At 44.9% G+C, this 16,377-nt stretch overlaps 1 protein-coding gene across 1 annotated transcript; it reads left to right on the forward strand.

The window, feature by feature from the left end:
• Window positions 1-1,035: 1,035 nt before the first annotated feature.
• Window positions 1,036-9,557, forward strand: LOC147977291 (uncharacterized). The gene is made up of 4 exons (XM_087521122.1): window positions 1,036-3,384; window positions 6,939-7,158; window positions 7,218-7,477; window positions 8,049-9,557. The coding sequence occupies exons 1-4, from the start codon at window positions 1,036-1,038 to the stop codon at window positions 9,555-9,557; spliced, it is 4,338 nt and encodes a 1,445-aa protein (XP_087377248.1).
• Window positions 9,558-16,377: the final 6,820 nt, after the last annotated feature.

Genomic DNA, 16,377 nt, shown 5'->3' on the forward strand with positions numbered 1-16,377 from the left:
ACCACCAGATCGGATCTGCAAAGTAGCGACCAAATACGCGAAGTCGGCGCAAGGGACCACAACGGAGACCATGCCGGACGGGCTTAAGGTGAACCCAGAAACTGGTGGGGGCGATTATGGGGCTCCCCTTGCGGATGCTACCCGCCCGAAGCCGGTAGATGGGGAAACTGCGAGCACCGGGGGCACGACTCCAGGTGAACTTGCGATCGTTGCCGCGGGCCAGGAAAAGCAGTTGCAAGCTGACGAGGATTCACTTGTGATCGTGCAGCAAAGTGGTACCATGCGTGCAAAAGGAAATCCACTAGTTGATAAGGGTCTGGAGGACCTTGAGTCTGAGGGCAGCTCACGTAACTCATGTAGCAAATATATCAGTGACAGTTCGTCTAGTGCAAAGCCTCAGAATAGTGCACATGAGATGGAATCAAGAGAGCGAGGGTATCCAGCGGTGGCAGAATACCGTGCGGCCAAGGTCGTGAGAATGGTAGCCTCGGGTGCTGCGCTCCCCTATGCAACGAAATATAGCCCAAGCAAACCAAAGAGCTGTGATATGATTCAGGTGTTGCAGGACCTCTCGACTGCTGCTAGAGCTGAGGACGCGGTCATGTCTGATGGAAGTTTCATCCGTGGAAAACGAGATGCAGCGGTCCAGCAGGCTGCAAGCACGTCGAAAGATTCAAAGGGCGAAGCATTAGTCCTCTACTCTAATCCCACTGGCCAGGTGGATCAGATTTTTGTAGGAACACCTGAGAAGCATGAAACTGGAGAACCTGAGGGGATGGAGAATATGGCCGAGACAGACATGGCCACAGCGGCGGTAGGAACGAATGGTGGAAAATCTATGGAGGCAACCGGCCCAGGGGCCGCCGGTGAACTGACGGGGCCAGGTGTGGCGCCCCGTCAGGAGCAATGAATCTACTAAGTTGGAACTGCCGAGGGGCGGGGAACTCTCGGACAGTTCGCGACCTTGTGAGCTTGGTGCAGGCTCAGTCCCCATGTATCGTTTTTTTATGTGAAACTAGGCAATCCAAAGTTAAGATGAAAAGACTTCGATCCAGGCTAGGTTTAAGTGGTTTTGATGCTTCGGATAGTGTTGGTCTTAGTGGAGGTTTAGCTCTTTACTGGCACGAGTCCGTCCATCTCGATGTAAAAGAAATAAATGAATGCTATATTGATGCTTATGTGAGCGGTACGACGGGTGATCCTCCTTGGAGACTCACCTGCGTCTACGGCGAGCCAAGGACAGAGGACCGTCAATGGATGTGGTCCCTCCTCCGTGATCTCCACCAACGTGCGGACATGCCGTGGGTGGTGATAGGAGACTTCAACGAGGCCATGTGGGGCTTCGAACATTTCTCGGAGACTCCACGATCAGCAGGTCAGATGATCGACTTTCGTGATGTTTTGGAATTATGTGGCCTCGGTGATCTTGGTTTTTCAGGTGTGCCTTACACTTATGATAACCGGCGGTCCGGCCGTGCGAACGTCAAAGTGCGCCTTGACCGCGCAGTTGCAAACAACCAATGGCGCGACTTGTTCATGGAGGCGGGTGTCAAGCACCTTGTTGCACCATCTTCAGACCACACACCAATCCTGCTCAGGTGCTTGACGGAGCCGCCTAGGGAGTACACAGGCAAGCGCTGCCGCCACTATGAAGTGGCTTGGGAGCGGGATCCGGCGCTACCAGAAGTTATCATGCAAGCCTGGACTGCGGCCGGCGCCATGAGTAACCTTGGTGATGTTGCGGTGGCACTGAGTGATCTCATGCACGCACTTCATGGGTGGAGTAAAAAGAAATTCGGTAATGCGGTGCAGGAAATTAATAAATCTCGTACGCGTCTTGAGGAACTAATGGCTATGAATGCAGATCAGCAGACTATTAGGGAAGCTACTGACCGTATGAATGAGTTGCTATACAGAGAGGAGATGTTATGGATGCAGCATTCTAGAATTGACTGGCTGCGGGAGGGCGACAGAAACACCAAATTCTTCCATCGCAAGGCGGTTTGGCGTGCACGCAAAAACAGAATTAATTCTCTTGTTGATGACAATGGAGTGGTGCAGCAAAACAGCGCCACTTTGGCGGGCATGGTGACGGATTATTTCACTAATTTGTTTACTGCAGACCCAACACTGTGTACAGACCAAGTGGTAGACTTGATTAATTCCCGTGTGACTGATAATATGAATGATAGTTTGTGTGCAGAGTTTTCGGATAAGGAGATTGCGGATGCGCTCTTCCAGATTGGCCCTCTCAAAGCCCCCGGACCAGATGGTTTTCCGGCGCGCATGTTTCAGAGGAATTGGGTAGTTATGAAGGACCAAGTGGCTGCTGCTGTAAAGGAGTTTTTCCGGACAGGTATTATGCCAGAAGGTGTGAACAATACTGCAATTGTGCTCATACCAAAAATTGATAATCCGGTAAAACTGACTGACTTTCGGCCTATCAGTTTGTGCAATGTTATTTATAAGGTGGTGTCCAAGTGCTTAGTTAACAGGTTGAGGCCCATTCTTGATGAGATCATATCGCCCGAGCAATGTGCCTTTGTACCTGGCAGAATGATAACAGATAACGTTCTGATTGCATTTGAGTGTATACACCATATTCAGCAGGAGAAGGATCCATCAAGGAGTTTTTGCGCATATAAATTGGATCTCTCAAAGGCGTATGACCGGGTGGACTGGGTTTTCTTGAAGCGGATGATGCAAAAGTTGGGTTTCGCTGACCGTTGGGTGAACTGGATTATGGCTTGTGTCACCTCGGTTAGATACACTGTTAAATTTAATGGCACCCTCTTGGAATCGTTCGCACCGTCGCGTGGGCTACGGCAAGGTGACCCTTTGTCCCCATTTTTGTTCCTCTTTATTGCTGATGGTCTGTCTGCCCTGTTAAAGGATGGTGAGGAAAAAGGAAAATTCACATCTTTGAAGGTGTGTCGGCGTGCCCCCGGAATCTCCCATCTTTTGTTCGCCGACGATACACTTCTTTTCTTTAAAGCAGAGGCACAACAAGCACAAGAGGTGAGGTCCATTATAAAGATGTATGAAGGGGCGACGGGACAACTTATCAATCCGGCCAAGTGTAGTATGTTGTTTGGGAAGGCATGTCTGAATGCAAGCCAGGAGGCTGTGCGCGCCACACTGCAAGTTCAACTCTCTACCTTTGAAGGAAAATATTTAGGCCTGCCTACGCCCGAAGGTAGAATGTCAAAAGGGAAGTGTCAAAATCTGCAAGCAAGGCTCACTAAAAGAATTATTGCATGGGGTGATACACTTTCTTTGTCCGGGAAAGAGGCGATGATCAAGTCAGTCGCGCAAGCCATCCCCACTTATATGATGGGGGTGTTTAAGCTTCCAATGTCCGTGTGTGATGATCTTAATAGAATGGTTAGAAACTTTTGGTGGGGAGCGTCCGAGGGAAAGCGCAAAACTCATTGGCAGGCATGGCCCAAAATTCAGAGGCACAAACTCAGTGGTGGACTGGGGTTTCGTGATTTCAGGGTGTTTAACCACACTACACCATGACCAAAGAATAGGGGTCAGAACATCTGCCGTGAAAAGTAGCCATTGGAGGCAGTCTAACTGTCGGGAAAGTTTTTTGCCGGCAATTACAAACCGCCCTTGAAAGTCCCGTCGGGGAAAGTAATTTCCGGCAGTTAGTGTGAACCCCGGCAGATGCTCTGCCCTTCATATTCATACCATTGCCGGCAGTTAGAATTATTACCGGCATACTGCTCTTCGCCGGCAGGTTGACAATTCAGGGTAGTTAGAAGATTTCCCGGCAGTTGTTCTGCCTGGAATTGAGTCTGCTGCAGCCACACAAGTCTCCCATACATGTATTTCAACAGCTATTATCTAAAGTCCATTTTTTGCCATGTATATATAAAACACACATGCATACAGTAATAAAGATTGCATCACACTTAAGAGATAACATGTGCATATACTTATGAGAAATCCATCATCCATAGATTCAGAAGTCTCCATCCATACATAATCCATACATATATAGGTTCACAAGTCCAGCACAGCCAAAAGCACAACCATCCATCAGGTCTACATGCATATAGTTGTAGGTTCATAAGTCAAAGTATTATATCATAGAAAAAAGTGCAAAATAGGTTTTAGGTAGAAACATATCCCAGCAGAAGATCTTTTTAGCTCACCAAACACACCTCTTGAAACTTGAGGATGCAAAGGCATTATGCCGGTGACCTGTAAAGAAAAAGGTAATGGCCAAATAGATCAGCTCGGAAGAACACATCTTCCAAACATAGAAGTTGCATGGGTTGAAAAAGAAAATAAACTCATCCAAATGAAAAGACACATGTGTGTTACCCTGTACTTTGCATTGCACAAGGCATAGAAAGAATGTGTGGATGTATTCATATGAACAGATTGTGCACTATGTATGGATCATCAGGAAAATCAATGTAACCTATCACTATAAATATATACCAATTGTCATCTTTTGGTGTAGTGTAATTTCTCTCGATTGCTGTGAAGTAAACAAAACATTCAAAAACTGCAGGGATTAATTACTAGCAATCCAGTGGCAATGCAGGTTGTGCATCACTTTATTTTCTTGTACATGTTTGTTATGTGTAGTGTGCAGGTCTGTACCCAAGAATAAAATAGGGGCCCAGTGCAAAATCAGAACTTAGGCCCTCGATGTCATTCGAAATTAGAAAGCAAACTTTATAATATATATCATGTTGGCAGTGCAACTGTTTGAATAACTACATTCTATCAAAAAGTGATTTTCATTGTAACTCAAAAGTAATACATTCTAGTGCTAGAAGAAATTGTAGAAAAGGAAACAATATTACAGAAAAAATGGTGACTAAATAAACAGATGGGTCTTAGGGTAAATAACTAGATGGTTGGTTGAGGCCATGAGGGTGATCCCCAAGCTAGTAACTGGTCAAGTTTATTGAGTAGCCATTAGGATAGTCATTAGTAATACTAGTCAGGAGTCAGGATTACTATTATGCGCAAAATTGGGGCCCTAATAATTTGGGATAGTCATCAATAGTTATGAGAATGTATACCGAGTGAATAGCCCACTGATTAAGTTTGCACTTGGTTTCAGGAAAAGAGTTTGCAGGCACATAAATGTCTGTGGAAAGTTTAAGTAGTAGCTGCAGAATTATTTAAGAAACAGAGTTGCTGGTTGTGATTCAGAATAGAAGGACTTAAGCATATGTTTGAAAGTAGGCACATCTTTTATCTACTGGGGAAGCCAAAAAAAGTACTAGTTGCTAAGGAGGAAATAAGAAACTTGTAGGTTCCTACTTTCAAGCACATGCTTCATTCAGAAAAATAATAAGTCATCAGTATGTGAAAGGAGAAACATATCTTCTGTTTAGTATAATATTCCAAAATTCTAAGAAGATACAATACCTTCTAGCTGTGGGGACTGCTATGGGATGTCATGGTTGCTTCTGCATAACTTTACGAACACCCCAATCTGCAAACATAGGATTATCAATAGGAAGCAATTTGAGAAACCTACAATTGCTGAAATAGACATGATTAGAAAGAAGTTTCAAATATCTACAAGGTCATGCAATAGATCGCCCGAGAGCATTGGCCATGGTCCTCACATTCCCATAAGGGCATTGCAAAATAGCATCCTTTTTCATCACCATGTTAGCTACAACTTCACAACATTGAGAACCATGGTCGACGAGTCCCCTGGAAAGGCCTTATTAAGCAGCTCTAGCAATATGATAAAACTCTTATCACTCCAACCCCAAGAAATTTCGTGTGGATTAATCTAACTACAAAGTGTAGCTTTGAGAAGCTTGTGCACCCGAGATAAAGTTTGGCATCTGCATCATTTAATAATTGGTGAAAAGCCTCTACATTTGGAGCACTTCCATCTTCCCTTAGGTCACCATCATTCCCACCACCGTCCCCAACTTAACCGAATTCATGCCGTATATCTTGGAGCATTTCTGGTATCTCATCAAGTACCTCAAATATTTTCTCATCTTCAACCTCATCATTTTGAAACTCTTGTCCATTACGGTTTGCTTATACTAAATTTCGACCCTTGCCTAAATATCGCAAGCCAACACAAATCAGTATTTTTTTACAGAACTAAGGCATTAAAATCATAATTACAAACCAAAGCAACCTTCCAAGTATTCGAAATATAGTCAAACAATTACCATGTAACGATAGAAACAAATCACAAGATATTCAAAATATAGAAGAAACCACACAGTGATATATAAAAATCAAATCCTCAGTTATGATAAGACTCACAACAGGCTGCAAGTGGCACTTCTTCGGTTATTGATGGTTGCAGCTTGATACTTCTTCCCTTGCCAACTTTGATCTCAAAACTTGTCTTTCAAGAACAGTTTAGGCTGGTTAACCTGCAAACCATCCTAATATAATTAGCATGGGTGAACAATAATCAACAATTATCCTGCAATTATCTATCCAATATCTATTTTTTGTTAGCCTATTCTATCTGTGTGTTCATCATGCAGCTGATCCTACTTAACACTACCTTCAGGAAGGCCTAGGACTTGGTTAACCAGAATATGGCATACATGTTGGTAACAAGTTTAATTTTCAGTTTTATTCCATTAATCCCGGCATGCATACTGGCATATGTAGGTCGTATATTACTTCATCTGCACTATACTCCTTGTTGTGGAATTCACATAACTAAGTATTTATGAGATCATAATATAGGTTTTGTGAGTTGTATATTTCTGTTGCCAACAGTTGCTTATTCTTTTCTATATGTGCAAGAGTGATCTGCTGCAAATTCTCTTTGCATATTGTTGTTGCATAAATATATCAGATGGTTTAGATCTTCTCTTACTAGTTAGTCAGAAACCTGTTATTTGGAGCATATCAATGCCAGGCTGCTAGTAGTATATCTGAAGGCTAATGTGACAATTTGTTAGATAATTTGATAGAGCGCAATAGAGAATGATCTTACAAAACATGGATTTAAATGCATACCTGTAAGGACCGACCGTAAACAGAGAAAAGAGCTCAGTTGTAGCCTCTATGTGCGACTGAGGCTAGCTGTTGATGTTGCTGCTGCTTCAGTTGACGAACACAAGTTGAAGCCATGGCAGAGGGCAGAACAGAGGAGCAGCAGCAACAGACGAACATCAGTGGCAGTTGCACCAGGTGGTAGCACGAACGAACAAAGGAGCTGTCACCCTGTGCTGCACTGTGAGGCGAAGCAGGGGCGGGGATAGGGATTGGGGAATGGGGCGGCGGCGCTGGACTGGGGATGCTGGTGCGGCGTGGAAGGAGATGGGGATGGGCGGCGGTGGCTCAGGGTGAGGGATGCCGGTGCAGTGTGGATGGGGATGGGCGGTGGCGTGTCTCGGAGGTGTGGGTGCAGCGGCGCGAGTACGAGATTCGGTGGCGTCCGGCTCTACGAGTACAAGATTTGGGGACGGCGGTGCTGGGTAGAGGAGTGCATGGAGAGGGCGATGGCGGGGTGATGGAGGGGATGGAAGCGGGGCGGCAAGGATGCGGGTGAGCCACCGGCGGCGATAGGTTAGGCGGGGCGGCAAGGACGCTTGACGCGGGCGAGTCAGCGGCGGCGCTAGGGGTGGCGGCCTCGAAGGCGAGATGCAGTGTGGCGGCTTACGAGGAGGGAGGAAGAGTGGCGGAGGAGATATGTGGATAAGGGAAAAGATAAGGCCGGGTGGGCTTCCAGTGCCTTCTAATTTTTCGCTCTCCCGCGACTTCGCGCGTTTTCTTGGGCCGTCCCCGCCAACTTGGTTACCAGCAGTCCATTTGCCCTCAACTAGAGTTCGCGGCAATTGGGCTGACCTCAAAGAGGCCGGCAGTTATTCTGCCTGTCTATAACTACCGTTCCCGGCAGTTAACTTGACACACATAGTCTTGCCCGGCAAATAGAGCATTCCCGGCAGTTAATTGCCTCCAATATTGGATCATTCCCAGCAGTTAATTGCCCCTAAAATTTGGTCATGGTGTAGTGCCAGGCTTTGCTGGCGCGGCAAGCTTGGAGACTTCTGACTAAACCTGAGAGTCTTTGTTCGCAGGTATTAAAAGCTCGATATTACCCCGAGGGGCATTTGGAGGACACGGTTTTCGCAGGAAATGCTTCGACTACATGGCAAGCGATCCAATATGGCTTGGAGCTCCTGAAGAAGGGGTTAATATGGCGGGTGGGCAGCGGCACCCACATCCGCATCTGGAGGGACCGGTGGCTGCCTCGGGAGCCGTCGGGCCAGCTCATCACTCCACAGGGGACGTGCAGGCTCCGTCACGTTGCGGACCTGTTGGATGCTAATGGAGCATGGCGGCTGGACCTTCTGCACCAACACTTCCTTCTTGTTGATGTCGACGCCATCACTCGTATCCGGACCTCCCCACGGGTCACTGAGGACATTCTTGCCTGGGCCCCGGAGAAATCCGGTGTCTTCACAGTTCGATCTGCATACCGCTTCGCCATGGATGAACGCGAACGTCCATTGGCGAGCGCATCGAGCAGGGCACCGGATGGTCGTCGCGCCATCTGGAAGATCATATGGGGGTGCCCTGCTCCCCCTAAGGTACGAGTGTTTGCATGGAGGCTGGTTACTAATTCCCTTGCCACTTGGGCGAACAAATTTTCTCGCACTCTGGAACTTAATGATTTGTGCCCTTTGTGTGGTGTGGAACGGGAGGACGGTTTCCACACAATGTGCAGGTGTCCACTGGCAAAAAATCTATGGCGTGCGATGGCTTTGGACTGGCCGATCCCGGACGTCGACAATATCTGTAACACTGGTCCAGAATGGCTTTTTAGTTTGCTGGAGCCACTCCCTGATACAGTCCGCATGATCGTCTTAATGACCATGTGGCGGACTTGGTACATCCGGAATGAGCTCACGCATGGGAAACAAGCACCACCAACACAAGCCTCACGTCATTTCCTCCATGGCCACATAAGCTCCTTGTTGTGTATTCAGCAGCACCCGTTGGGGAACATGGACAAAGGGAAAATGGTGTTGCACTTACCGGCCACCAAATTTGAGGCTGCTACAGCTAGAGACAAGCAGGACCGTGAGGAGCTGCGTTGGTCTCGGCCGCCTGAAGGCTGGGCCAAGCTGAATACGGATGGAAGTTTCGTACAGGAGACGGGTGCAGCCGGGGGCGGCATGGTCCTGCGGGATGATACCGGCACCATTATCTACACAGCCTGCAGGGAAATACGTACATGTGATAACGCCCTGGAGGCGGAACTATTGGCATGTAAAGAGGGCGTCGAGCTCGCGATGCACAGGACCTTGCTTCCCCTTGTTGTCGAGATGGACTGTGCGGAGGCGGTAATGATGATTAAGAGTCCCACGCGGGATCGATCAATGTTCACGGCACTGGTGCAAGAGATTCAAGTGTTGATTGCTGATAGTACGAGGGAGATAGTTTTTACTCATATTAGCCGATCGCAGAACAAGGTCGCTCATTGCCTTGCTGTGTATGGTAGATGCACACCTCGCACCGCCGTGTGGTTTGGTTTGGGGACTAGTGAAGTTGTTAGCATTTGTATGGCAGATTCTCCACCTTAAGTAATAAAGTCCCCTTTTCCCTCGCAAAAAAAAAAAAGGAGAACCGAACTTTGTGTCCTGGTTTACTATGTATGGTGTACAAAGAGCAGCAAAAAAAAGATATTATATGAGGTTATATATGGATGATCCAAAACCTCTGCCGTGCTGTAGGGTTAACCATGGAAAAGCTCATCTCTGAACGTTTTTGCTTCAACTGAAAAAGTTTGGTTGAGCTCCATCAATTTTTCGGTGTGCAGTGTTACTGAATCCTAACATGTGTTTGCTTCTAACATTTTCCAGTTTTGGTTCTAAAAACATATCCATTTTTTAATTAACTGAAACCAAGGAATAACGCAAGTTGCATGGGCTTCCAGGAACAATGTGAATTGCATGCTGACCTATCAATTAATCATGTAAGTTCCTGAACTTGCAGACTTAGGCCAACTCCACCGCGCGACCCCATCCTATTCGCACGCGTCCGTTTAGAGTTAATTGCGTGGAGATACCACATTTGGGGCTGGTCTGACGGATCAGTACCACTATTCGGTTTTTTTGCACATCAGTATTATGTCTGGGGCAGTGTGTTACAAAATGGTCTAATTTGCGTATAAACAGGTATTGACGGTGTATCTGACAGACGGGGCCCGCCTGTAAGGAGCCGACGTGGCATTATTTTTACAGAAAACCCCATTGTTTTAAATTTAATCACGCAAACTTCATAGCCCGCTGCCTCGACCTCGCCGGCCTCCCCTCACTGGAGCCCCGTCTCTGGCTCGGCAGAGCACCAGTGCCCCTCTCCCTTATACTTCCTTTCCTCTCCTCCCGAGCTCCCTCTTGCTCTCATCTCTCTCTCTCTCATCTCTCTCTCTCTCTCTCTCTCTCTCTCTCTCTTCGGTGAACATGAACGAAGCTCGCCGTCGATCCGAACAGCGCCGCTCCGCCGGATCTCGTCCGACCAAGCTCGCCGCCACCGGATATGCGCTCCGCCGCGACCCGTTCCGAACAGCGCCGCCCCGCCGAATCTCCTCTGACCAAAGTCGCCGCCGCCGGATTCAAGCTGAGCCGCCCCTGTGCCTCGCCCTTGAATTCTCGATCTGCTCGAGCAAGAGGAATCAGCGTCATGTGGGCCACAGCACGGCCCAACAACCAGACGAGAGCCAACACACGCAAGATTTATTTGGTGCCAAGCACCATACTAGAGCCCACGCACACAAGATTTGTTGCTGAAAAAACGCACACAAGATTTTATGTGGATTAGTATTATTTAGTGCTAAGCATGAACTTTTTTCTAAAATTTATCTAGATTAAAAAAATGTAAGAAAAATTCATGTGTTTTCACTCAGGAGCAGAACCATGCACAATTACTGTCCATCCTGATTATATTTTTCAAATACACAATTAAACAAATTATATGCCCAACTCACAGTTACTGTGTATATTGATTATATTTTTTTAAACGCACAGATACTAAAAAAATTGACAACATGTATTGAAAATTATTGTGTAGTCATAATAAATTTTATAATGCATGACCAACATTTTAAAAAATACATTTACAATTTTTAAATACGCGTTCAACATTTTCCAAAAATGCTCTGAACATTTTTCTTCATGTGCACAAGCATTTTATTTACCTTTCAGGGTAATTGTAAATTTTTCTCACATTTATTTTGTCAACGGAAAAATATTATAATAAATGTGAACCTAAAAATAACATATTTTTCTTACATCAATTTTGTCAAATTATTCGCTGGTAAACCCGCCTGGCCCTCAATCTTTTTATTAGTATCGAATTATTTCTTCCATCCCACTGACGAGTGGGACCCACATGGGCCCGCTGCCACGACCCAAAAAACATATATACAGAAAAGGCGGAACGTTTAAATTAGTATAAATACTGTAATTGCCTGTACTTCAATCAAACGATGCTGTGGCATAGTGGTGCCGCAGTTAGTTCCACGTAAGGCACGGCGCCGGTTCGAATACCAGCGGGAGCGCTCGTGTTTTATTTGAGTAGATTTTTTTGGCAGGACCCTTTTTCACAAACAAGGGATATATGCGCGATTAAGTAAAAACTATGGGTGTTTTTTGCAAAAGAACATGCCACATCAGCTGCTGACAGGCGGGCCCCAACGGCCAGATACAGCGTCAATACACTGTTATACGTGGTTTAGACCAAATTGTAACAGACTGCCCCAAATATGGTACTGACGTGCAAAAAAATCGAATAGTGGTACTGATCCGTCACACCTGCCCCAAATGTGGTACTTCCGTGCAATTAACTCGTCCGTTTAGGATAAAACGGACGAACCAGACGGCCCATCGCGGGGGCGCAAACGGACTTTTGTCTGTTTTCTGTCCGCTTTCGACCCATCCCCGGCCCACGTTTGTATCGTTTTTGGGGTGAAATGGACAACACGCGGACGGACGGGCCGCCTGCGCGTGTTCTCCCATGGCCCGCCTGTCGGTGGCACAGGGATGCTTTTTTTTATCCGCCCCCTCCCTCCCTTCGGCCGCACCCCCTCCACTCTTCTCCACTCTTCCCGTCGTCGTCGCCGCCGCCGCTGCCATTGCAGCAGTGCAGCTCGGGCGCGCGCTCGCCCAGCCCCTTCCCCTCGGCGCCTCCGAGCTACCCAACCACGACCACCTGATTTGCGCACCCGCCGGCCAGATTTTGGGCGGATTCGGTCGGTCTTGAGCTCGCCCGGCTGTGGGAGGCCGCGCCGCGCCATGGATTGGCCGGGCAGCGGGCCGGAAGGCCCTGGCAGGGCCGCAAGACCGCATGCAGGCAATGGCTCCTCCTCTAGCCGCTCGGACCTACACCATCGGTGGTCCGCTGGCAGATACACGAATGGCGGTCGACCGGGCTCGGTGCTAGCCCAAAAGCTCGTCGGTGCACCGTTGCCATTCATTAAGTGCGACCACTGCCCAAAGAAGTTTTTGCGCCGCGTGTCCACAACGCCAGAAAAATCCCGGTTGTGCTCTTAGATTTGACTAGTTGTGCCAACTTAAAATTTTATTGTGTAGAATGGATGCAAGTTTTGGTATTGGGAAGAAGAGTACATCGATATATTGATAGAGCGTAATTTAGTAGATGTTCGTCCACTTTTAGCTAGCATAGAGGCTAGAGATGAGACTAGTGCACTTGTTGTTAGATTGAAGGTTAGACACGAGACTAGATGCGAGGAAACAACCTCTACTTCTTTAGACTCGAAGAAAAAAGAAGCACGTAAGATCGAGCCTCCTCCGTAAAGAAACAATGAATACATTGAGAAAGCACTAATCCAACTTACAGGAGTAGTTATGGAAGTTAAATATCTTCTAAAATCTATTCTTGTGGTTCTTGTTTTCTTTGATCTTACTTTTCTAGTCAAAATTTGATGATGTATTCCTATCTATCAAAAATGAATGATGAAAAAAAGTTAAGGGCTTGTAAAGAAAAAAGTACGTGGACAGGACGCGGCCGCGCGTTGGGCGCATGGCCACCGCATCCCAGAAACAGTCCGGACACGACCCCATTGCCCTACCTAAACGGACAGAATACGAACAAAACAGACCTCCGTTTAAGGTCGCACTGTGGAGTTGGCCTTAGGAGAGAGCACTGGCGGAGCTATGTACAAAGCTGCAGGTGCCATGGCCCCAGCCTTGACTAGTTTTGTGAAGAATTTTTTTTTAGAGGGCTGAGATTGATTTTTTTAGGGGTATTTTATCCCATGGAAATTGAGTGTTTTGTTCTCGGCCCCCCAATAATTACCGTCAAGCTCCGCCACTGGGAGAGAGTATGTTGCTAACCACTGTTGTCATTCAGCGGAGCAACAACAGAGGCCTACTTGGCATTCTAGAGCTAGCAGAAAAGAGGATTACTTCTTACCACACGCTTACACCCGATCGGAGGCTGCAGGACTCGATCGGAGGCGCCCGCTCCCGCCGCGCAGTAGACATGGAGGGTATCCCGCCGTCTAGCCGGAGTATCATCGCCGGCGACCGCAGTTTCTCACAGCAGGCTCTCGAGGGCCGAGGCCATTCGCCGGAGAACACGTCATGTGATTGGTTTTGCTTTTGAGGGGATTTTGCTTCTCTTTTTTTTTTGAGAAGAAGGAGATAACCGTGTGGTCGTGTACTTTCTGTGTGGTTAGGATGGATATTGTATTGGAGTGCTTGCTTGGGCCTAGTCAGATTACCATGGGCCCAAGGAAAAATTTACACCCAAGTACATACATATTCCAAAAATTAATTTACTTCAAAAATATAAAAAACTGCAATTTGAAAAATGTTAACGCAGTGTAAAATAGTGTTAGCGTAAATTTTTAAAAATGGCGATCCTTTCAAAAATAATGTACTATGTTACATTAAAACATGTTCACGTGTTGCAAAAAATATACATACAACTTTTTGAAAAAAAATAAAATGATAAAATGATTGTGTAATTAAAAAAATGCATCATACCATTTAGAAATGTACATTACATTTACAAAATGATTACCCATTTCAAAAAATATGTTCGTGACACTGGTCAAAATATTCATAGAATGTAAAAAAAATGTTTGTATTGTTTTAAAAATGTTTCAACATGTGTTAAAAAAAGTTTAGCATGTATTAAAAAAAGTTCAAAGCATGTGTTTAAAGAAATGTTAATCATGTATTGGAAAGATGTTAAACGTATATAAAACATGCTTTCAGATTTATACGAAAATATTACAATGTGCATGAAAATCAGTGGACATCAAAACATATATTTGAAAAAATATTGACCACTTATTCAAAAAGTGCTAAACTTGTATTAAAAAATGCACTGTGTACATGATAATAAGCATGTGTTGAAAAAATAAAGAAATAAAAAATGAAAACCAAAGAAAAAGGAAAAAACTGAAGAAAACCATAGAACAGAAGAAACCCAGTGAAAAACTGTTTATCTTTCTTGTTTTCTTAGGTAACCATTAGGTCTTATTAAATCACATAACGTTCGACGGAATACAAATAATATCAGGTAAAGTAGCTAGCCAAACATGGTGCCGGAAGAATAAAGAAGCCGAAGTTCAGTGAGAGCGTGAGCCTCTCCATCGTTGTCTCGTCTTTCATGGCCAAACGACGCCTCCCGATAGGAAATCCGCTGGTGGTCGATCCCACACATGTCGGACAATTGATGTTGGTGATTACTTCTTGGCAATTTGAGGCCACAAAGAACGAAGCTTGGTGTAAGTCCATGGCGAAAGATAAAACTTCGTTGAAAAACTGATAAAAAACAGTAGGGAAATAAAACATAAGCGCAGCTACAGTATTGGGCCAGCTCAACAGCACCGCGTTGTGTGCGAGACGTATTATGCCTCGGTACGGGGACATATAGCTACCACGGATATGTAGTGCTTCACGTGAGAGCAAACAAGGTCTCACCTGAATGAGCGCCCTCCCAGTCGCTAGTATTGGGCCGATCAAACTTCCTAGTTAGTTCGTTTCTTTTTTACTAGTCAATGTGTACGTGCAATGCATGTTAATTTTGAAGTATATTAAGTGTATGAGATATTAAGTAGGATATTATTTGCGTGTTATTATGTGATTAGCATTATATTTGACATGAAAGTAACTGCACACTAAATGTGTTGAGCGTTCGACATTAAAACAGTTTAGATCGTTGAATTGACATGATCTGATGACCGAGATTAATTGGATCTGCCTCTTTGGATCTTTTTATATTGGCATAGATATAGATGTTTCTTTAGTCATTTATTTTTTTACTTTTAAACAATTCCCATTTAGATCCAAGGTCTCCCAACATATACCAAGATTGTATTTGTGTTCTCTTTGGGATTGTGCGACGAGTTAACACAGCTTACGAAAAACTTCCGGTGTGGTGATGAGCACAAAACCAAGAAGCTCCACTGAAATTTAAATGTACGCGCCTCATTATTTATTCGGACAGTCGTTGTGTTTAATTATTGAAAGCTCAATAGAATACCACCAATGGGGAGTTGACTGATATATTCCACATACTAGTAGAGTGCCCGTGCGTTGCCACGGGCTCTTGAAATAGTTTGCAAGAGTTACATGTTAAATTTCACATGTACAAACAATATAACACAAACATAATTATTGAATAATTGAAGTCCATTTTTGCAATGTAAATTGATAAGAAAAAGAAAAATTAACGACATGTCCATGTAACAAACTAAGCGATGCTCCAACTAAACATCTATTAAAAACTATCAATATCTAGATGATGTGCTTAAGAAATTCTTTCACAATGTCAGGAAAGTTGCCTTTAGCTTCATTCCCACGATGTTTTAGCAAGTATAATAAAAACCGCTTCCTCAACTCATACCTATCCTACACAAACAATATATGTAATTAGTATGAAAATTTCACGCCAAAGGTGTAACGGATGCGTTGCCACTGGCATTTCAAAGAAAAAATACTGGTTGCATATATAATCATAAGACATGTCAATTTTCCAGCTTGGCATAGCAAGTGAGTCTAAAATTTCAAGCCTTGCAATATCATTGTCCTTGTTGATTCAAAATAGGCACTATAAATCTCCTAAAAAAATAGGCACTATAAATCTGCAAAAAAAAAAACCATCCTAAACTCTGTACTTAATCCGAAGAAATAGTTGCTTAGTTATTCTGATAATCTTGCTTGTACAATTATGATAGTTACCATAATCACCTATGAGTTTTAATTTTTGAAAGGAAAAAACAACAACAATCATTAGGCCTTTAAGAGATCATGACATGATTCTGAGTCTGACCAGCTACAAGATATATCCTTCCTAATATTCAGATCTAGTGAGAAAAACTACTACCCAACAATATACATATAATATAATCAAAAATGTTTTCTGCATTTG

The sequence above is a fragment of the Triticum urartu genome, chromosome 4A (assembly GCF_056163025.1).
Source record: "Triticum urartu cultivar PI428250 chromosome 4A, HENAU_Tu73, whole genome shotgun sequence".
Taxonomy (NCBI): domain Eukaryota; kingdom Viridiplantae; phylum Streptophyta; class Magnoliopsida; order Poales; family Poaceae; genus Triticum; species Triticum urartu.